The sequence below is a fragment of the Haliaeetus leucocephalus genome, unplaced genomic scaffold, assembly GCF_000737465.1.
Source record: "Haliaeetus leucocephalus isolate CR32 unplaced genomic scaffold, Haliaeetus_leucocephalus-4.0 Scaffold473, whole genome shotgun sequence".
NCBI lineage: Eukaryota > Metazoa > Chordata > Aves > Accipitriformes > Accipitridae > Haliaeetus > Haliaeetus leucocephalus.
In genome coordinates, this window is record NW_010972909.1 from 7094542 (window position 1) to 7116982 (window position 22441).

Consider the following 22441-nt stretch of genomic DNA (forward strand, 5'->3'; position numbering starts at 1 on the left):
TCTTCCCTGTGTGATTGGAATCTGTGTCACAAGGGGATTGTTCTCACTGCTTTGTCGTAAAGGATTCATGAAGGCAAATAATGAGGTCAGAAAGGCAAATCTCCCTCAGCTGATGTTGTTTTACTCTGTGATGTATTTGAATTTTCACTCTGGTAAACAAAAGGACCTATCCTTCTGTATTAGGATGTTCTGTAGGATCTAGTCTTCCTTTCATTCCGTAGTAGCGGGTAAAGTTGCTGTATGTTTTGTCATTCCAGAGACTGCATCCTGAGTTACCTCTTAGCCTGGAAGAGCTTGAAAAAGTTTTTGTTACATTGGATGCTGATGGCAACGGCTCACTTACCCCAAAAGAGTTCACCACAGGCTTCAGTGAGTTTGGAAAGCATGTCTCCTGTATAGAGCTTTATTCATATTCTATACTCGCCACATCAGTAAAGCAGCATTTTATCTTAACAGTACACTTAACGATGCACACAGGGAGACAAACTATTCCCTAGATATAGCAGATATATGTCACAGATGAAGAAGCGGTCAAATTATGTTGATAAATAGACAAAGGCCTCCAGGGTCTTTCTCTCCTGTGTATAATGGCAAGCCATGGCACAATATGAGACATATGATGTAACCATCTGAATTACACCCGTTTTAAGCCGTGGAGTACATCTATGAACAAATTTTGGAAAATTTCCCTTGAGGGGAAAAAAATCTTGTGTTTTATTTTGTAACAGGTCATAAGACCTGAGAGATAATTAAGATTATCTCTAAGATTAATGTAAGACAATGTTGAAAATGTGTTAATAACCACTATCGTTATAGCTGTGGGAATGTTTTCTACAACAAATTAATTCTTCAAGTGATGTTAATTCATTTCAAAACAAAACAGGATGAGGCAATTATTATTACTGCATGATGGGAGCTGATAAGTTCTTTGTAACTGCCTGCTTTGCGCTCTTACTGTCATGTTCTCTGTGTTTGTGAAAGCGTTGTTTTCTTCCTAACCATGAGGTTCCAGATAAGATGACAATGTTAGTGAGGCTGTGTTTGGTTGTTTACGCAGAATCAATTTTGCAATTAAATTTTAGCTCTGCTGACTATAAGCATCAGGTTTAAGCATTTTCTCTAGAAAACGGAATCTCTTCTCTGTGTGAATTGTAATGTTAAATCTCCATTTAAACACTATGTATTGGCCCAGCAAACAGGACCTTCATTTTTGTTTGCAAATCGTCAGTCATTTGAAATTTTAATTCTCTCATGTCCCACCTCTCCCATTTTAGAGCTAGATCAAGTATCTTAATAAAGAGTTTGCTTTAATCTGCAAATTGCCATTATTGAGAAATGAAATAATGTATTATTGCTTTACTTTTCATAAGTAAATTATACATGTTTCTTAGTTAAATGAAGATTATTTTCATAAGTAGTCCCTGCAAAACCAAAATTTTGTGTTAAGGGAGGTTGTAAGTGACTGTCATCTCCAGAGCCTGGGAATTCCTCCTGCCCAGCTGCTGGAGCCCAGTCCACAGACCCAGATGGATGTGGCCGCTGCTTTCCTGATTGCAGGTTCAACTGGTAGTGAAATTAAACACGTATCCCAGAGACACCCACACAGACACACAAAGGACATGGGCACAGCAGGCTACACAGACTGCCACAGACAGGGTACTGCCTTCTGTGGCACCTATGTGTAGGATTCACGTAAAACATAAGGGTAGACAGTGTAAAGCATGCTACGTTTTAACCTGCTACACAGGATTGACAGGTATTTTCTAGGGATCCAGGCTACGTAATCATACATTTGGCTATGTACATTCGGTGATGATATTGGCATTCCTAGTAGAAGCAGAAGCTATACAAGATAAAGGCTGCTTTAGAAAACTAGAGAATGGAGAAAGCAGAGTAGTGTCTGGATAAAACTTGTACTGCACCAATTAGCATGGGATGAATCCTGTTCATATTTCTAAACGGTAGCAAATCTGAAATTTACTGTAACATCTTTTTGCAACATAGTCTGTTGTCTCTGTTATCAACATACTCTGCTGGGTGCTATGAGAAAAAATGCGAGATAGAGTTCATAAAACCACAAAACCACACCAGTATTTCTGTTTCCTTGGGTCGATGGTAACCTCTGTACTAGAATTTAGAATATAACCAAAGATCCTCTGCAGAAAATCACAATACCCCTTTTGCCTAGATTCCTTAAAAATTCTGACTTGCAAATGTTCAAATATAATAGCTGGCACATTTAGAATTTGATGGAATGTATCTGGTCTTCACCAACTGAGCACAAGTGCATTGATTGTTCACATGGCAGTTTCACTTCTGCATCCTCACTGTACAGCTACTGTACTTCTTTCTTCGTTTCTTTTTATGGATGTAGCTAAAAAGCCTTGTAGCTGTTTGGTATAGTATATTTTGCAGGTCACGATGTTTTTGGGTCTCTTGTCTGTATATATATCCTTTTTATCTCCAAGTTGTAGCTTTCTTTTTTTTGGTCATTGTATTCATTGTAGGACCTCAGCTTACCTCTTTTTTGAGGTCAATATTGATACAGTCAGATCTGAAGCCAGATTAGATACGGTCAGATCTTTTCTACATACGTGTCCCCTCCACACCCTCCCACTTTGAGATACGAGTTCAGATAGTTTTGCACTTTTGATTCTAAGATAGTTTCAGGCTTCACCTGTTTGTTAATTTACTTGAACCCTTCAGACCAGTTGACTTCAGTAATACCTATTCTTGCTTAGCCTCATGTTTAATTTAAACTGAATCAACTCATTTGTCAATCCATGGTTATTTCTTCTAACCAGTTCTTCTATAGTGTTTTCAGCACTTACTAGAGCAAATACAAGGTAACATCATGTGTTGTTGGCTAGTGAAAAATTGTTGAGAAAGTCTCATGACTTTCCTTAAAGTCTTTCATGACTATGATGGGGTGTCAATAGCCAGGAATGTCAGCATCACAAAATGGTTGAGGTTGGAAGGGACCTCTGGAGGTGATCTGGTCCAACCTCCCTGCTCAAGCAGGGACACCTCAGGCCAGTTGCTCAGGGCTACGTCCAGATGGCTTTTGAGTATCTCCAACGAGGGAGACTCTGCAACCTCCCTGGGCAACCTGTGCCAGTGCTCAGTCATCCTCACAGTAAAAAAGTGTTTCCTGATGTTCAGATGGAACCTCCTATGTTTCTGTCTGTGCCCATTGCCTCTTGTCCTGTCACTGGGCACCACCACAGAAAAGAGCCTGGCTCCATTCTTTTTGCACTCTCCCTTCAGGTATTTACATACATTGATTATATCCCTGAGCCTTCTCATCTCTAGGCTAAACATTCCCAGCTCTCTCAGCCTTTCCTCATATGAGAGATACTCCAGTCCCTTAATCATCTTCTTGGCCCTTTGTTGGACCCTCTCCAGTATGTCCATGTCTCTCTTGTACTGGGAAGCCCTGAACTGGACACAGAACTCCAGGCGTGGCCTCCCCAGTGCTGAATAAAGGGGAAGGATCACTTTCCTCCACCTGCTGCCAATACTCTGTCTAATGCCGCTGAGGATACCATCAGCCTTCTTTGCAGCAAGGGCACATTGCTGGGTCCTGTTCAACCTGGTGTCCACCAGGATACCCAGGTCCTTTTCTGCCAAGCTGCTTTCCAGCTGGGTGGCTCCCAGCACATACTGGTGCATGGGGTTGTTCCTCCCCAGGTGCAGGACTTTGCACTTTGCCTTGTTGAACTTCATGAGGTTCCTGTCAGCCCATTTCTCCAGACTGTTGAGGTCCCTCTGGATGGCCACACAACCTTCTGGTGTATCAGCCACTCCTCCCGGTTTGGTGTCATCTGCAAACTTGCTTAGGGTGCACTCTGCCCCATCATCCACGTCATTAATGAAGATGTTAAATCGGACTGGATCCAGTATTGATCCCTGGGGTACATGCTAGTCACCGGCCTCCAACTAGACTTTGCACTAATGATCACCACCCTCTGAGCACAGCCATTCAGCCACTTTTCAATCCACCTCACTGAATGCTCATCCAGCCTGTACATCAACAGCTTCTCTATAAGGATCTCATTGGAGGCCTTACTCAAGTCCAGGTAGACAATATCCACAGCTCTCCGCTCATCTACCAGGCCAGTCATTTCATCATAGAAGTTTATCAGTTTGGTCAAGCATGACTTCCCCTTGGTGAATCCGTGCTGACTACTCCTGATGATTTTCTCATCCTTAACATGTCTGGAAATGGTTTCCAGGATTAGGTGCTCCACCACCTTCTCAGGGATCAAGGTTAGGCTGACTAGCCTGTGATTCCCTGGGTCTTCTTTCTCACCCTTCTTGAAGATTGGAGTGACATTTGTTTTCCTTCAGTCTTCAGGCACTTCTCCCAGTCACCATGATCAATCTAAGATTATCAAGAGTGGCCTCACAGTGACATCTGCCACCTCCCTCAGCACTCCTGGGTGCCTCCCATCAGGGCCCACAGACTTACAGATGTCCAGTTTACTTAAGTATTCCCTGACCTGATTGATCCTCTTCCACCAAGTGTACATCTTCCTTGCTCCAGCCTTTCTCTCTGATCTCTGGGACATGGATTTCTGAAGGCCAGTCTTGCTAGTAAAGACTGAGGCAAAGCTGGCATTCAGTACTTTTGCCTTTTCCATGTCCTGTGTATCCAAGTCCCTCATCTTGCTGAGGGACACATTTTCCCTAGTCTTCCTTTTGTCTCCTAAATACTTAGCCTTTTTTTTTTTTTTTTTTAAACATCCTTGTCCAGGTGCAATTCTGTTTGGTGTTTAGCTTTCCTAACTTCTTCGCTGCATGCCCAGACAATGTTTCTGTGTCCCTCCCAGGTTACCAGTCCTTGCTTCCACCCTCTATGTGCTTTCTTTTTGTGTTTGAGTTTGGCCAGGAGCTCCTTGTTCATCCATGCAGGCCTCTTGGCATTTTTGCCTGGCTTCTTATTCATTGGGATGGAGCTCTCTTGAGCTTGGAGGAGGTGATCCTTAAATATTAACCAGCTTTCTTGGGCCCCTCTTCCTTCTAGGGCCTTATCCCAAGGGACTCTTCCAAGCAGATCTTTGAAGAGGCTGAAGTCTGCTCTCCTGAAGTCCAGGGTTGCGAGCTTGCTTTTCACCCTCCTCCCTGCCCTCCAGATCCTGAACTCTATCATCTCATGGTCAATGCAGCCAAGGCTTTCTTTTGACTTTCACATTCCCAACAAGACCTTACTTGTTGGTGTGTATGAGGTCCAGCAGAGCACCTCTCCATTGGCTCTTCTATCCCTTGGAGGGGGAAGTTATCATCAATGAACTCCAGGAACCTCCTGGTTTGCTTATGTCCTGCTGCGTTGTCCCTCCAACAGATGTCAGGGTGGTTGAAGTTCCCCATGAGGACCAGGGCCTGTGAATGTGGGGCTGTTCCTATCTGTCTGTAGAAGGCCTTATCCACTTGTTCTTCTGGTCAGGTGGCCTGTAGCAGACACCCACTATACTGTGCCCTTTGCCTGTTCTCTCTTTAATCCTAACCCATAAGCTCTCCATCAGCTCCTTTTCTGTCCTCACACAGAGCCCCATGCATTCCAGCTGCTCTCTCACATAAAGGGCAACTCCCCCTCCTCGTCCTCCATTCCTGTCCTTCCTAAAGAGCCTGTATGCTTCTGTTACCTAATCAGAAAGTAACTCCTGAAACACACAAAGTATGTTTAGAGAGGAGACATTGCTTTATTCTGCGCAGGGTGCAGGGTGGAACATTTCCACAAATCAAGCACACCTACTGCGGCTTTCAATCCATACTTAGACACTACAGTTAAAACACCATGCCTATCTAATGCATATGTTCTGCCTAACTATTGCATATTCATTACGTTGAGCAAGGATGACATGTTGTTCTCTTGAGCAATCATCCCAGAGTCTTCTACGCCTGTGTGGTGGTCTCTGGCGGTCTTCGGTGGTCGTTTGGGGAAGAATACCCCTTCTGGATGCGGAAAGAGGATGTATGTCCTTAATTAGGAAGTCTGTGACTCTTCAAGCATCCTCTATTGCAAGCAGAATCTTAAAACTAGATAAGCTTTACCTTGAGTACACATAATCTAAACAGTCCTTGAATAGCAAACATACCACACTTCTCATGTTTTAGTTGGTTTTTTTTAAACTATCTCTGCCTTCTTAATTGTTAATCAGTCTTTTGAAGACTTGAGGCAACACCTCCATTGCAACACTCCAGTCATGGGAGCCATCCCATCATGTCTCCATGATCCAATCTTTCTGTTATTAATAGAAATAACCCAAATAGATGGAAGAAACTGCTGTAGGGGTCAGGTTTAGAGGAATTAAAGTGCATGTGAGTCAAATGGAGGGAAATAAGTGTTAATAAAGTGTAGCTTTCTATATGCAGTTTATGCAGGAATTTGAGGTGTGCCTTTGGTCATGCACTAAAAGGAATGTTAAAATAGGAGATACATTTAATCAGTACCAATGCTGTGGTTATTTTAGATTTCTAACTTCTGTTTAAGCATATCAAGAAATAAGGCCACAACATTTATAAAGTGCTTGTTGCTGCAGTTTTGTCTTTTGTTCATGGAGGTCTGAATTTTTTCAGTATGTTTGTGAATTTTGAGGTGAGTGATTTACTGAAGGATAGACATCAGGCTGGGGACAAAGTCAGGCATAGAACTCAGGGATCCTCTTGCCATGCCTCATCCTTTTGTTGTTTCATTATACTCCCTTTTCTTGTAAAGAACTGTAGGTGTTTCCCTCACAAATTATATTTACTGTAAAATTTGATCTTTAGTATGTTGCTCTTCAATGACACTGCTTCTTATAGTAATTTCTGAAAATGCTAATGTGTGTAATTTCTAATTCTTAGGCCAGTTTCTTTTGGGGCAGATTGCTTTGAATAATGAGATGATGCAGCAATCAGAAGGTGAAGCAGCCTGCCCACTTAAATGCAAAGAGACCATAAGTGATGATGAGGATGAAGAATTCCAGTTCTCAAATCTGATGGATCGGCTTGGCGCCAAAAAGGTTTTGGATGAGTGAGTCTTCGCAGCAATAGTAATAGACTGTAAAATCTTTTATGATTCAGCTCTGGGTTTGATTTTAATGGAATCCAAGGTGAATGACATGAACCAAGGCTGCTCAGTAACACAGTGATTCTTTAAAAATTAATTTTCTTGGTTGTCAGAGATGATAAAATGCCATTCAACCAAAATTTCCAAGAGCAAAGCTATGTTACTGCAGGCATATGAAACATGTGCTTGTGCCATATGAAAGCTGTACCATTAACCCACTGATGCACCATGGGTTTTGAACATAGATAATTATATCCACAGATGCCACTGATTTTCAGTCAAACAGTGCATGGTGACTGCTTTTTTGGCAAGGGCTGTGTTTAAAGTGTACCAGTTAACCTTCAGAAAGAGCATTTTCTCCCCTTTTTCTGCTTTTTCTCCCCTTTATGCATAATTGCATGTTGTGACTGCTCTGATAATGCTACTGCAAAAACTGCTCTAAGAGCTTCTTGTGTGTTGGCCTGACATTCATTGGTCAATCACAATGAACGTTATAGATCAAAAAACGCACGGGGCAAAAATGGGAGAGAATCTGGACAGAGAGTAGGAAAGTTTAAGAAATGCATCAGTGATCCTTACCATGAAATAAAAGTGCTCATCAGTGCTTCTTTTCACCTGACTACCTGTTACAGGAAAGAGTTGATTGTCAGTCATCCTGAAAGGCTTTCATTATGAAGAGATTTTTGTCACCCACTTTTTCTATCCTTATCCTTGTTTTGTCCTTTAAATATAGCACTCTGCTGGCTAGGTTCAGACTTACAATGCACATGGAAGAGAATGAATCAGGAAGAAACAAACAAAAGTTGTTCAGGAGAATTTTGGCAAAGTATTAAAAAAACCATTATCATTCACAGTAGAACATATTTTTTCAGTATCTGCTGAACAGATTTGGAAACAAAACATTCTCCTGGTAAACCTTTACATCAAAATTTTCAAGATGTCACGTTCTGATTTTTGTAGCAGTCCCACTGTGGAATTAAAATGGGTTGAAAATGAAAAAAGACAGTACAAATGCAATTTAACTTGTCTAAGTAACTTAGGAGACCAAGTCTCATTTGTTTCTCATGAGGAAGTGTTTTTGATTAGCTTTCCCACTGCCCCACCCTGCCCAGATTCATGGGAACTTCTTTACTTCTAATAGAAGTGACAGGATGGTACATATAGTATATCTCATCTGTCTCCTTTCTTATCCATTCCTGTTCAGATGAATTGTCTGGCAAGGCACCCACTAAACAAGCAGTTGCAGTGATTCTCTGCAGTCATGCATGGCCAAACTTTATGATGCATTTTTTTGAATAAATGCAATTTCCATCATTTCCCACCCACCTCACCCTTTTAAAATCTGGCACTGCTTAAGTAGCCCTTGTTTTTAATAAACTTTGTGTTCTGACTAGCGATGCCCTGAAGCCTCCATCCACTAGGATGCTGTGAACATTTATTGCAGCCTGAGAATGTTCTCTCTTAATGAATCCTTTATGATCTCTTCATTCAGTGAGAGTGATGTGAAGCAGCTTTGGTTGCAGCTGAGAAAAGACGAACCACATTTACTTTCCAATTTTGAAGAGTTCCTGGTCAGAATTTTTTCCCAGCTCCAAGAAGCAGATAATGAAAAGAATGAGTTGGAATGCGCTCTGAAAAAGTTAGTACTTCTCTTTGTTGGACTGTTTGTGTAGTTTTACAACTATCTTACCTACTATTAGAACCTTTGAAATAAACAAGGTATTTCAGTGAAGAATTAAGGACTATAATCACAAGAGTTCCCGTAACATAAAATTTTATTATAGTATTTTATATATAATATTTTATTAGTCATAAAGAGTACCAGTAAAATTATTTATAATGCAGAACTGGCTGAAATTAGCTTTTCTCTTCCAGTTAACAGATTTTGTTGACTGAAATTCTTTTGCAGATGTTTATTATTGCATTGCAGTTCTAAGACAATATTAAGCAATTTACTTCTAGTTAATCAGTTTGATTCCAGAGGACAGTCAGATTTACCAGTAAATCTGGTAAATTGTCTGTGTGCTTTGCAAACATTGCATGCAGAAAAGCTATAAATCTAGATTAACTGGCCAGAGAAATGAGAGGTTTAAGATGTTAAAGCAGCACAAAATACTGATACCAGTGAAAATGAAAGTTAACAAATATATATATCTAAAACAAACATATGAAATATGGTAAACAATATATATAGGTTTTATATATATAAAAACATACATAATATGTGTGTATATATATAAACAAATATATAATGCGCTTATAAAAAACCAAATATATAAGAACTAAAAATTAATAGATCATCCTTTAATATGTAGCTATCTAGAGGGGAAAAATTTTGATGCTAAATCTAAATAGAATGCAAAATGATGCTTATAGTTGAAGTTCCCCTGTATTTTTATTATAAAGTGTCACTTCTGAATTTCAGATTCTTACAGATTAAGTAATAAAGGCAAATATATTGTTGAACATTTACTTCATTTGTTCAGCACTCTCCTGGCTATTCTGAGAATGTGACAAGGCTTCTGAAGAAAGAAAAAACCTAAAAACGTATGGTTATTAAAGACAATTGGTTTATATTGATAGCAGCGTTTTCATCTAAGTCTACAAGTGTGGTTTTAGCCTTCAGACAGCTAGTCAGTTGGAAACAGCATAGAGATAGTTGTGCTGTCTGTTTTAGACCAGAGATTATTAACAACGATGTGTGATGAGGGGTTTGTGGTTTTTGTTTCTTTTTGTCATACTTTTGTCAGTGTTTTTTGGGAACTGAATGAATAAATTCATTGAATAGCTGTGATCGGCACAGAGGTGCACAGGGAGTACATTAGCATTACCTGACTTTTCTGACTGACCTGAAATCTCCACCTTAAAAATGCATTGGATTTTTATGCCTTTGTAGCAAAACCAGGTTTTAGCTCATTTCTTCTTTCTGTTGCTCCTGATAACACCTCTAATTTCAGCACATAGTTTGTTGTTTTGTTTATGATGTAGAGCTGGAAGGATTCAGAACTATCAGAGGAGTAATACTGTCTTTGGTAACAGTGGGGATGAATAACCTCTTTTATTGTAAACTATGTACAAATAACAGCAAAGCTCAAGACAGACCATATAGAGGGGTGAATTTTTTTTTTTATACTCACATACTTATTAGCACTAAGATGCATGTGTCCACATAGACTGGCCAGGATTTACTGTGGGGTCACAGAAGATAAGGGATGTTGCTTATTGAGGTCTTACCATGTCTCCTGGGTTCTTCTTGATTGGTGACAATAGTACCCTTTGAAAGCTGAGAATGAATGTGATCCTTCATCTTTCCTTCCTGACTCACCTCGGTGAGTCATTAGGCAATAATGCAGTCTACTCTCAGCCTTTTTTCCCCTTTCTTGGATGTAGGCTGTGCTTTTGTCTTGTTTCTTTTTTTCTAACCTGGATGCCCTCAGAACCTTCGTGTGCATGTGCTGAGATCTTTATGCCCTGCCAATCTATGCTGTCAACCCATGCCATTCTTCTATACCTGTTTTTTGTCTTTTCTTCTGGAGCTTTCACACATGCATATTTTCATTCATGAACCTGAATCCTGTAGTGTAAGAGACCCAGGAGTTTCCTCCTGTCCTGGTTCAATAGATACAGTATGCTGCTGCTGTTCCCACTTGTAGGTCCAGCCAGTAGTGAGGCTGAACGTATATTCTCAAGACACACACATGGGGGACTGTGCAGACTGATGCTGCTTAGAAAGCAGTGCCTCTACTGGCACCCACCTAAACACAAGCAGCATTCACACAAACAGGAAAGATGACAGCCTGATCCTGTTTCTCCCATCCAGTTTATCAGGAGTGAATTTTATTAGTGAAAACATACACACATGCTAAGGCCTAGTCATCTCAACACTTTAATTCTTAATCTATACCACTGTTAACACATCTCTTACAAACCTGTTCTCACAGAGCTCAGTAAACTTACAAATAAGTTTATAATACATATGTATAACATGCAGCATGATCCTCCGTAGAGGAAATTTGTGGTACTTTGTTGGGTGTTACTCAAAGGCATAGGGTTGATCTCCCTGTGAATTTTTATTTAGATATATATTTAATTATGTATATGCATGTATATATATATATGAGCTTATATATTTAAAGAAACCTTCTATATGCCAAGTAAGGTATTTTCCATGGAAAAAATGTTGGTAATTTTAAAATACTCTCAAAGAAGACATTTGCATATTGTACTGTCTACTGCTGACCGTCTTACAGGTACTAGTATTTTTGTCCTCTGAACATGTAAATTATGCACCGTGCACACTTGGTGTGTGACTGTTTTTATTACTTAGTAACAGGCTGTGATTTTTTCTAGCATTAAAGGCCTGCTTTAGCATTTCGGGTAAACTGACCCACTCTGATTTTTGTCAGATATTAACCTCACCTCAGTTTTATATTAAGCAGTTAAGACAATTGTTGGAGAAGAAACTTAAAACCTACCACTGTGATCCCTTAGTTGAAGAGTTTCAACAAAGATTCCTAACAAGATATCAAATATATTCCTGATACACTCAGAGAAGAGGTCTATCAGTGCATCGGATATATTCTGTGCCAATATAACCATGGGTGTGTTTCTCCTTTTAGGTGATCTGTAATTCTGGTTCAGCAGAACAACAGCCAAAATACTGCTGATGCATTTTTACACAGAACTGAATACACTTTAAGGAAAACAGAGCAAACGGCCACATTTTTATCCCAGAACTGGTGGTATTCTCCTTACTGGTCTTTGTCATCATAAAGGAATTGATGATGAGCTGTTGCCTATATTTGTAGATTTTAAGGCATGATGAAAATATGAGGCTTAAACCCTCTCCTTTTAAAAATACTAATTTGCTTCTTTATTTCCTTTTATTTAAACAAAAGTGAGAGACTTTTACTGTGGTAATGTATCAAACCAAATATTGTACATATATCTGGTCTGGTGCTGGAATCAGCAATAGCTAAGCTATGCACTGGAAGTGTGGACTAGTAGCTCCATACATTCATCCATTTTGCTTTTGGCATCTACACAGTGGATACAATTTTTGTTTGCCAGGATAAGTTAGTTCTCCTTGATTTTCTGGTATTTGTATTTAATTTAAAGTGCTAATTTAAAATTAGATGGCTTTTTAAATTTGGCAGTGATGTTTTTTAAATAATAGGGTAGTGTATTGAGTGGGGAAAAAAGCAGTAGATGAACTTCATTGTAGATAAATGTAAGGAAGATAAAATAATTTAAGTCATGCTTACATGATGCTGAACTTGGAATGGACAGTTACAACTCTGGAGAAAGCCCTTGGGGTCATTGCAGAGAGCTTCCTGAAATCATCAGTTCAGGATGCAATGGTAGCCAAAAAAACCCGGTAGAATGCTATGCATGATCAGGAAGGGTACTGAGAGCATGACAAAGCGTGTTTTTGCCACTACATAGAATCGTGGTGCACCCACTTCTTGAGTACTGAGGGAAGTTCTGGTCTCTGCAACACAGAAGACTGTAGTGGAATGAAGAAAGGTACAGAGAATGGCAACTCAGTGGTTAAAGGAATGGAACAGCTATTCTGACTGAGCTATTTTTAAAAGGTAGGATCTCTTGAGTGAGGAGGTAAAGGCTGGAGTGGGATACCATAGACTGTTACAAAGCCATGAGACCACTGACTAGGCTGAATGAAGAACTGTTGTTCTTCAAATCCCTAGCAGTAGAACCAAGGGGCATTGAAGACTAATAGCAAGTAAGCTTAAAACAGATGAGAAAGAAACCTTTTTCTTCTAACAGCAGATAAAATCTTCAGCTGCCATTAGCTCTGTCTGCTGCTGTGCTTTGCATTTGAAAGACAAACCTAGTAAAAAGGTGGACTGTGTTTCAAACAACAGAGTTTTAAACAGAAAGGATAAACGTAAGGGTAAACGGGAAGGGAAGGATGAGCTGACTTCTCATTGGGCTTAGCACAGGACAGTGTCAGAGTCCACCTTTGGTGAAAGAACAGGACAATCAGCATCTCAGGAGATTGTGCGCAAATGACTGGTTTTTTAAGGGGAAAGAAGAGCCATTACAACAAACTGCATGAACAGCAATTGTGAAACCCAAACAATTCACATTGCAGCTACATGAAGGGGCAGAAATTAAACCCTTGTGTGTTGACCGTGAGCTCATCATCTGAACTTAGTGAACTCACATTACATTCCATTTTGGTTAATGTGCTCAACAACAGCACTGACTCCCTTCTGTCTCCATCTCTGTTTATTCCACAGCATTACTGGAAAGAGAAGGATCACGTTATCAAATATTGCTGAAATTATACAATTATGCGTGGAGTAAAACTGGATGGTATGATCCCAGGGAATAGAGATTTTAATTAAAACGTTTTGCATTTTTCACGTAACAATGATATGCCCTTGTGGCTTTAATTATTTTCCCCTGACTGCATGTGGGGATTATTTGCCAGCTAATGTATTGGATTATTTTTTCTGCTGCTTGTTGGTTACGTTACTTATAAGTGTGTTACACTTTTGCTTATAACAGGGTATTATTTTATCTTTCTGTTTAATTTGATCAGAGTTAAGAATGGTAAGCCGTGAATGAAATGCTTGGGGAGTATTCAGCCTGCAGAAATGGCATGTGCTTATGTGCAGACCAGCTAAAAAGATTTCTAAATCCAGAGGTACCTCCTGGATGTAGCCTTGATGGTGCTGCCATATCTTTTACTTCCAAACACATAAGAGGAAAGAAACATCTAAATCAGCAGCTTAATAATAGAGGACTAAAGTTATTCTCCCTGTCACACAGAAGCAAAGAAAATCTTTATGATTCCCATGGAAACACTGACTGCTGTGCAATGTGTTCTGCCGGTGCAAAGTTACGGGGTTTTTCAGTACATAGTCAATCTAGCCCTGATCAAAGTGACATTATACTGCATGAATACAGTGGTTTTAAATATGATCTTAGCACCTCTGCCATAGCTTTCTAAATAATTGTTAATTCATTATGAATTTGTGTCATTTAATTCTATTGAGTGCTAATTTATTATGAAGCATTTTCTTAGTGTTAAGAAAATAAAATTTGAGACCAGAACATGACCTGACTTTACACTATAAGGGGCATTTAGTCAGCAAAAAGGGCTTCTGCATTTTCTGGCACTCTCCATTTGAAGCATTGCAGTCACATGAAAACGCCCTTGTCTGGGCTGCTTTTCTTACCTAATCAGAGTTTACAAAAATATAAGTGACAGCAATTGTTTTACTCAAATTGGTGTAGCTTGATATTAGTTTATTGCTGCTGTAAAGCCTGAGAAAATGTCTTCCCCCACCTCATTTTTTACATGTGCTTGAAAATGCACGCTGGCAATGTCAAGTGTTCTGATGTTTGAAAGGGGGAGAGAAAGACTTGTTTCTGATATTTCTCACTCTTCTTAGCTTAGGTAAATTTTTTGAAGTTTCTTTCCAATTTGCTTGGCTCTGAGAAGAGAATCAGGCCTTTAATAAGTGAAAACATGGAATATGTAGAGTATTTGGTACAAAAAAAAAAAAATAGTAGATACCCAGATGACAATATTAGCGGGGTTTTTTTTCTACTGTATATTCTTTGTCTTGCTCTTACTGATGTGAATGCCCTAGGAGATGATGTACTTTATTTGTAACAAATGCATTCTGCAGATTGCTCAAGGAACAGCTCTAGAAAGAGGAATGTGGGGGAACATACAGTAGAGTCCTATAAAGACCCTATTAATCTCTGTTAAAAATCTTTCTAGGATGTCCCCTGAGTTTGATGCGAAGTGATTTTTGCTTTTCAGTTTCTGGATTAATGAAAATAGAATAGAATAGTAGCAGAACAAAGCAGCTGTCTTATTCCCTTTCAACAGTTAATTTTTTTCTGCCCAAACCAAAGCATCTGCTCAATGTAATCCTTCATGTATCAAACTGCAGGGGTATTAATTGCAATATTCTATTGAAAAAAGTGAGCTTTGTAGGTCTTTCTTTTTTCCTACTGTCAGATACACTTGTGCACAGCATATTTATTTCTGTTCCTCAGCTGGGCTTTTCAAATTTGTTTCAGCAAAGCTGTTAGAAAGGCAGTAAGGCAGCTTTCAAGAAGGACTTTCAAGAAGTCCGTTCTAGCTGAAACCGTCTTAGACATGATAGAAGTACCTCATTCAATGCTCTTGAATGGTGAACAGTGCAGTTCCAGAGTGAAAAACCATGAAGCTGCAGTGAAAATACTTTTAACTGGCAAACTTAGGCTCTGGAATTCTTAGTATTGTCACTAGGAAGCTCTGTTCCTTAAACCTAAGATTTACTAGTCATTAAAACTGTATAATGAACAGTTGCTTTATATGGAAATGTCAGATGTGTAGCTTTATTAGCCTTTGAGCTGTTGAAGCTTGCCTTCCATGAGAAAAAAAAAAAAACTTAATCTGTGACCTTTCCTGCACAAAAATTCCTATTTTCTTAACCCTAGAACATTCTCTGGAGTTTCGTGTTAAGGCAGAAATGTGGGGTTTAGCTCATAATGAGCCATGACTTGAAGTACTGCTACAAAGACCCACTCAGTATGCTTTTATCTCTTATTAGGAAAATTGCTGCTTATGATGAAGAAATCCAGCATCTCTATGAGGAAATGGAACAGCAAATCAAAAAGGAGAAAGAGCAGTTTCTTTTGAAAGTGAGTGTCTCTTTGTTATTGTGGGCATGGATTCTGCTCCCACTTCCAGTGGTTTTATACTCATTCTGCATGTGAAATGAAAGCCCACAAAATGTGTTTCACAACAGAATAAGAAAAAACATCATTTACCTCACTGCTACTTTTGTACTGATCCAGGCTCTGCAGCTTCAAACTAAGTGACTTTTTGGATGGGAAGAGCATTGATGTCCTGTGCTCAGTGGTTGGCACACAGTAGCAGCTGTAAACTGAAAGTTGAAAGTCAACGGAACTACAGCCTCATTGTATTATCAGTGCTGCTATAGGTCCAACTTCTGGTCACAATTAGGAAAAATGCTCTTTGAGGTTGTTGAGAGCGACACTAATCCTGTTGAGTTCTGCAGTCTCTGCTTTTGGGGAGGGGATAAGTTCTCACTGAAGAACAGCAAGAGATAAATCAAGCGATGGTAATTTCTGAAACTACCACAGCTATTTGCAAAATAAACATAGGTCAGATTCTTTTGTCACTGCCATGGTGCTTCCAGAACACCTGACAATGAATTTTTATGAAGTCTCCTTTAAATCTCCTCTACTGCTTTCATAGTCTTTTCTTTGGATTTTTCTGTCCTGTTTTTTCTCCTAAAACAAGGACACTAACAAGAATTCCCAGTATGCTCCAGGAAAGAGTCATCTTAGAATCATTTAGGTAGGAAGGCACCTGTGCTACTCCTGACTTTGAGACTAGATCAGATTGCTCAGGGATTTGTCCAGTTGAGTTTTGAGTATGCAAATGATTGAGGTTCCACAGCTTCTCTATGTGGCCTGGGAAAACCAATCATGACCTACTGGCTCATGCCTTTTTGTTGTCTTGAAAGCAGTCATATAAATGAAATGATTATATGGTTTCAAGCAACACGTGGTACACAAAATGTTGCCCAAACTAGTGGATATCCATCAATTATCGCCTCCATTCTCAATTAAATATGATATCTAAAAAATCCTTTTGTTATCCAGATATATAAAGTATTTTTTGTTTCCTGACATAAAGTGTGTTAGAGCAAAAAGAGCCTTCATCAGCTGTCCAAGGTATTAGTCTTTTCACTTGCCTCACAGGGTAGTGAACCTGAATTAGAATTGTCAAGTTTTTTCCATTCCAAGCTGAGAGCAGTTTTTAGTGGTGCATGAGATAAACCCTTTATAAAAAGTTTGTATATCAGCTGAAGGATAAAAAGTATTTGCAACTTTGCCTGACAGCAGTTGTTGTGGAAGAAATGGTTTATATGCTCTTAATAGCCCTCAACTGAAGTTGTATTGAAAATCCGAAAACAACAAAGACTTTTCCATTAGCAATGATTGTTGGATCTCCTAATTAGTTCTATATTTGAGGTAAAGCCATTTCTTTCAAGCTTTTTCATTAAAGCTTCCCACTGAAGCTATTTACATTTTAGTCAGCATTCACACTAATGGTTGTCAGGCACTCAGGAAGGTTTGTTTCTTGGCATGACTAATTTGGGATTTGGGGAGATCTGACTGTTAAATTCTTTCTCTAATGCAAAGTCTCACAAAGACTTTACAGCCTGGAGAGATGCATTGATGCCATATAAAAGGAGAATTATTATGGCTTGAGTGAAGAGCAGCTCTTGAAGAATACATTTAAAGAAATTGGTAAGATGCAAATAAGTACAAATTGTAGCTATTTGCGATACTTAATACCCTGCTGACTGAAGGTTGTACAAAAGGGGCAGTTAGTCTGTCTTTTTCACTTGGATATATATTGTTCCACATAAGAAGCCAGTTAACGTGCATTTGGTTACGTGTACCGCTGAAGGGGAAAAGCATGTAGGAACTGCTTCTGTCTTGCAGGAATTTTTATATTTGTTTAGAGGCATTTTCCTGGGGACCTTAGAGAGTAGAAGCCTGTTGTGGAGGAATAGGACAGATTCTCAGCTGATATGAACTGCTGGAACCCAATTTTACTCAGGGGAGGTCTGACAATTTGTCTCAGCTGAGGAGTGTCTGAAGGAGTAATGCCAAATAGGACTGGGAGTTCCCAGTGATGGCAGGATACTTAGTGGACAGGTTGATACAGTTGCTAAGTGAATGGCAGAGCCTGAAGCCCAGATCACTTGCTTATACCAGCAGGACATCTGTGACAAATTGTTGTTAGTGATGGATTTTAAAGGTAGCAGGTATTGTTTCTTTTATTTCAACCTGAGTTTCTGTGCTGTGTGTCAGTAGCCTGTATCTCCCATGTCAATCCTGATATCTTGTATGTGAGTTACAGAATAGCTCTATAATAATTTAAATTTGTCCAGGTTGTTCCATCCAGTGCATTCTTAGCAGTTGTTTTTGTCAGCAGTTGTCTGGTTCAGGAAACCAAATGTGCAGAAAGCTATTCACTTTTTTGCTGGTTTTTTTTTCTGCTTGTTTAGCTCTCTGAAACGGCTCACTGCTGCAACTGATGAGCATGAGTGCTAGTGTATAAGAGGATGAGGGTATATGTAGCTTGAAATGGGAGGATGCATTCTAGCTTCATTGATTTAGGTTGGCTAAGCTCCTAAGGCTCATGCCTAAGACAGAAGACCTGCTTCTGCTTTGTAGACTTGATACCTGCTCATGTGCAATCAGCACATCCTGGAGCAACTGCAGTCGTTGAAGTTGCTGGACTATACCAGTTTACAGAAGCTCAGAGTCTAGATTCATGAGAGATACCATCCCTAAATTGAGTTCCATCAGTAGCTCATTATGTTCACTGTGAAAAGCCTTCCTATTATTTTCAAGCCTGATGCCTTATGTCTCCTCCTGCTGACGCAATCGTGCTGTTCTGTTAATCCATTTCCTCTTTGAATTTTGCAGGACACAGAGAGGTTTCAGTCCTACAGTCAAGAGCTGGAGTGCAAGCTCCTGTCAAAAGAACAAGAACTGGAACAATTGGTTCAAAAACAGAAAAGGGTATTAATTTATATCTATTTTTTAACTCTGATTTATATCTATTTTTTAACTGAAGGATCATTTTTATTTGTTTGTATGATTTTCTTTAGGTACTATTTTAGGTCCCAAAAATGCAAGTTGGTGTGATGTGGTTCTGCCAGACTGTGACCCTCTGTTGCTTTTGTGTGATGAGTGTAGATACCTGAATGCATTTAGAAGTGGAGTTATGACTGCTAGACTTCTATGCATGTGCTTAGGAAAAATGTTACCCTCTATTTCTAAAGCAGTTTTCCTTTTATATGATAAAATGAAAAAAAATGCTGCAGGTATTCTCCCCAGGTACTAGGTTAATTTTATGAAAATGTAGCAGAATTCCACTGCCTTCAGTGTGCTAGGAACTGGCTTAATGCCCAGACAGCTCAAGAGCAGAGAAACAGTGATTTGGGTCTTACAGTGTCTACTTTTGCTCAAAGCTTGTACCAACTACTCATTTACTTATTTTGGACGATTCAGCACTATGAACTTGAAATGCTTCTGATACATCTCTCTGTGATAACTGTTTTATAGCAGTGCATGCTTCTCTTGAATGGTAACAGCTTGTCAAGTTCCCGTCTTAAAGCCTGATATGTTTTACTTCTTAAAATGCATGGCCTGCTTCGGGAAGCAGAGTATTTCTGCATGTGTGAACTTGCTGTAAAGTGTCTCCAAGGTCAGTGCATGAAAGACTAGCAATAAGGAAAGCGAGTAGCACTGGAATTTAAGGGGCTGAAATGGGATGATGTGAAACCAAATCCCTCTATAGAATATGAATATAAAACACATGTAAAATTCCTTTCCCTGGCAGCAGTGCCATTCCTGGGAAGTAGGAGAGAAGTAAAAGGGGAAGGGAAGGAAGAGGAAAAAGGAGTTTGAGGGCAGTTTCCTAGTTGTGTGTAGTTTTTAAGATCCTCTTCTGAGGAGTGAAGCCAGGTGCTGCTGAAACTGATGGGAACTGTAGGATTGTACTTGAGTAAGAGGGGAGAGAAAACTCTAGCTTACTATAATTATGAAAGTTTAGCTGATGAGGATATAGGACTGAACTAAAAGGCCATTATATAATTGAAATCAACTGCCTGATGGTAATTATCTTTGTTCAGTACCACTGTGAATCAGAATAGATGTGATTTTATGCAGGCTGTTTACCACATTGCGGCACTATGATGAAATAATCTATATTTTGAAGATATCTGTGAGGCACAGAAATCAAGCATTTTTATTGTGAAGTTAACTGCAAAAATACAAGAAAATAACATAATTTTGTAACGATTATATTTTAATATTCTCCTTTTTTGATTGTGGGTTTTTTGGTTTTGTTTGCTGTAAAGCTATGTTTAAAACTTAGTTATCAACCAGTAGTTCTATAAAACCCTTTTTCTGTGGTTCTCTAAAATATTTAGAAGCTATTCAAAGGCTTACACTCAATTTTAAGCCTGGTGTAATCAAGTAATACAGGCAGCAGTTTCAGGAAGGTTAATCTTATGATTATGGTCTACATTGCCTATTGTCTACTATTGCCTGTCTTGGAGGATATAAAACAGCGTCTGTGTTATTTTTATTAGTATCGTTTTTTATATAATTTTATGTTTTCCTTTTCTATTCATTGCATTGTTTATTAGTAGTAGTATTACTGTGTTTTGTATTTTATTTGTAATTTCTATTTTTATCATTTCCCCTCTCCTTTATAAATTTGCATGAGTCTCAGCAAGGGTGCTTTTGAAGGACAAGATCTTCATACTACCATAAAAATTAAACTATCCCATTTTATTTTAATGGAAAGGAAGCTATGTTGGACAAATGGAATTCACTACTTCTAATGATGTGATGAGTGAGATAATTCTATTCAGATGATTAATGGCATTTGAAACTTTTGTCATTCAACCAGCTGATTGGTATCCATTGTCAATCTTATATGCAATATTTGATTTTTTTTTTTCTGGTGTAGCAGCCTAGCCTGTTTATTTGAATGCTGAACTCAGTGTAGTTAGAGACAGTGTTTTGTACATATATTTTTCTAATTCCTAATGAAGATCTCTGAGAGTGGCTCTCATCTTTCCTCAGATCTGTTTTTATGATACTATAACCCCACTCATTTTCTGGTATTACTCTTCATTCACCTAGATATTAATGTGTGCTAGGTTCACTTCCACCCATCTAATGTTTTTCTTATCCAGAGCACTCTGTCACTTTCACCTCCTCCTTTTGGATGGAAATATACTTTGATAATTAAATCTATTCTTGCACATGGTAATGGTAGCTTGGTTTAATTACACCTTCCATGCTTGATTATATAAGGGAACCTCTTGGGACTAATACAAATGCTTTTTTCCAAACTTCATTAATAAGCCTTTTTCTTTTCTTTTCTTTTCTTTTTTTAAATATGATCTAATTATTCCTGTTATTATAAAAAATGTGAATGGGAATTTCCAGATGAGGTGAGTTCAGTGTTGTTTCTGCTGACTTAGCCAGAGGGAGTCTCCTTTATGAGGGTATTCTACCTGGTGTGACTGAAATACTGATCTGATTCCATGTTGACTGGCCTTCTGTAGGCCAAGATTCCTTTGGCTAGACCTTTTTGCTGGCTACCATGATCTTGAATTGTCAGCTTGCTTTACATGGCTTAGATAAAGCACAAGGTATTCTCAGTAGTGTTCCTCCAGGGATGTGTGATGGCATGTCTCAGAAGGAGGCACTGAGGACAGAGGCATCTAGGGCACAGAATCTTCTATTAGGGGAAGAAAGTAGGTGTGGACGAGGTAAAATGCAGGAGAGTTACTGGGCTTCTCACATAAAATGATGGGTTCTGTGCTGATGATGGCCACGGAAGAGCATGATCTTGGGATTCTGAGTGAGAGATCCATGAGAACATGGATCAATAGCACTCAAAAATGCAAATCAAGTCATAGGATTGTTAAGAAAGGCATAAAGAACAAAATAATTGCCAGCCTTACAACACTGTATAAATGTTGCATCTTCCACATGCACCTGAAATAAATAGGAAAAAAAAAAAAAGAGGAAAAAATACAGAAAGGATGCTGAGCTAAGAACAAGGGAATGCATGGAGAATGCTTAATGTATGTGTCTTTGAGGGACAGTAATAGCTGTCCTCAGCTACAGTTTGTTTGTATTGGACAATCCCAGTTCTTTACTTGATTCTAAACTTCTGAGTTTTTCCTCCGATTTTGTCAAAAAAAGAGAATATACACCCTTGGCTCCTGTGTCTCTGGTTGACCTGTGGTAATTGGTTAACTCTTTCTGCTCCCTAGATTTTCTTAAACATGGCTGCAGGCTGTGAGTCCTTCCCAATCAATTTTCATCTGCTTGATGACCATGGGAGCCAATCTGCAGCTCCAATAAGCAGCTAGAACCTGTAGAGTCTATGCCGTTCTATACCAGCTGAGCATCCACCTAATCAGTTATTCCACTCTACTGGGAGTTATTTAAATGAATGCTTTAAAAGTAGTGTTCAGTATCACTTAAAGGATTGTATAGACAGTGAGAGGAAGGAGCTCTGTTTTGCTGTGAAATAACCCTTTCTCCTCTTGTTGTGTCCTGGGGTTTAAATATTATGAGCATCTGCTATTGAGCATAGTTTCAACATAATTGATTTTCTCACAAGAGTAAGCACCAGGATTTACAGCAAGTATTTCTACCATCAGTACCTATGATTCTGGGAGCTGATGATGGCTACCATTGCAGTTACATTTCCAGGCCAGCCTCTGTGTAAGTTTTCAGATGGCCGTAGTGTTGTGTAAGTGGGATTTCTGCCTGCAATAT

At 39.1% G+C, this 22441-nt stretch overlaps 1 protein-coding gene across 1 annotated transcript in view; it reads left to right on the forward strand.

The window, feature by feature from the left end:
• The window catches only part of CRACR2A (calcium release activated channel regulator 2A), a 51255-nt gene that overhangs the window by 3239 nt on the left and 25575 nt on the right, over positions 1 to 22441 (forward strand). The window contains exons 2-6 of the mRNA XM_010575408.1: positions 258 to 369; positions 6847 to 7015; positions 8544 to 8690; positions 15631 to 15721; positions 18554 to 18649. Of these exons, the coding sequence (XP_010573710.1) occupies positions 258 to 369; positions 6847 to 7015; positions 8544 to 8690; positions 15631 to 15721; positions 18554 to 18649 (615 nt within the window). The remainder of the gene's footprint in view (positions 1 to 257; positions 370 to 6846; positions 7016 to 8543; positions 8691 to 15630; positions 15722 to 18553; positions 18650 to 22441) is intronic.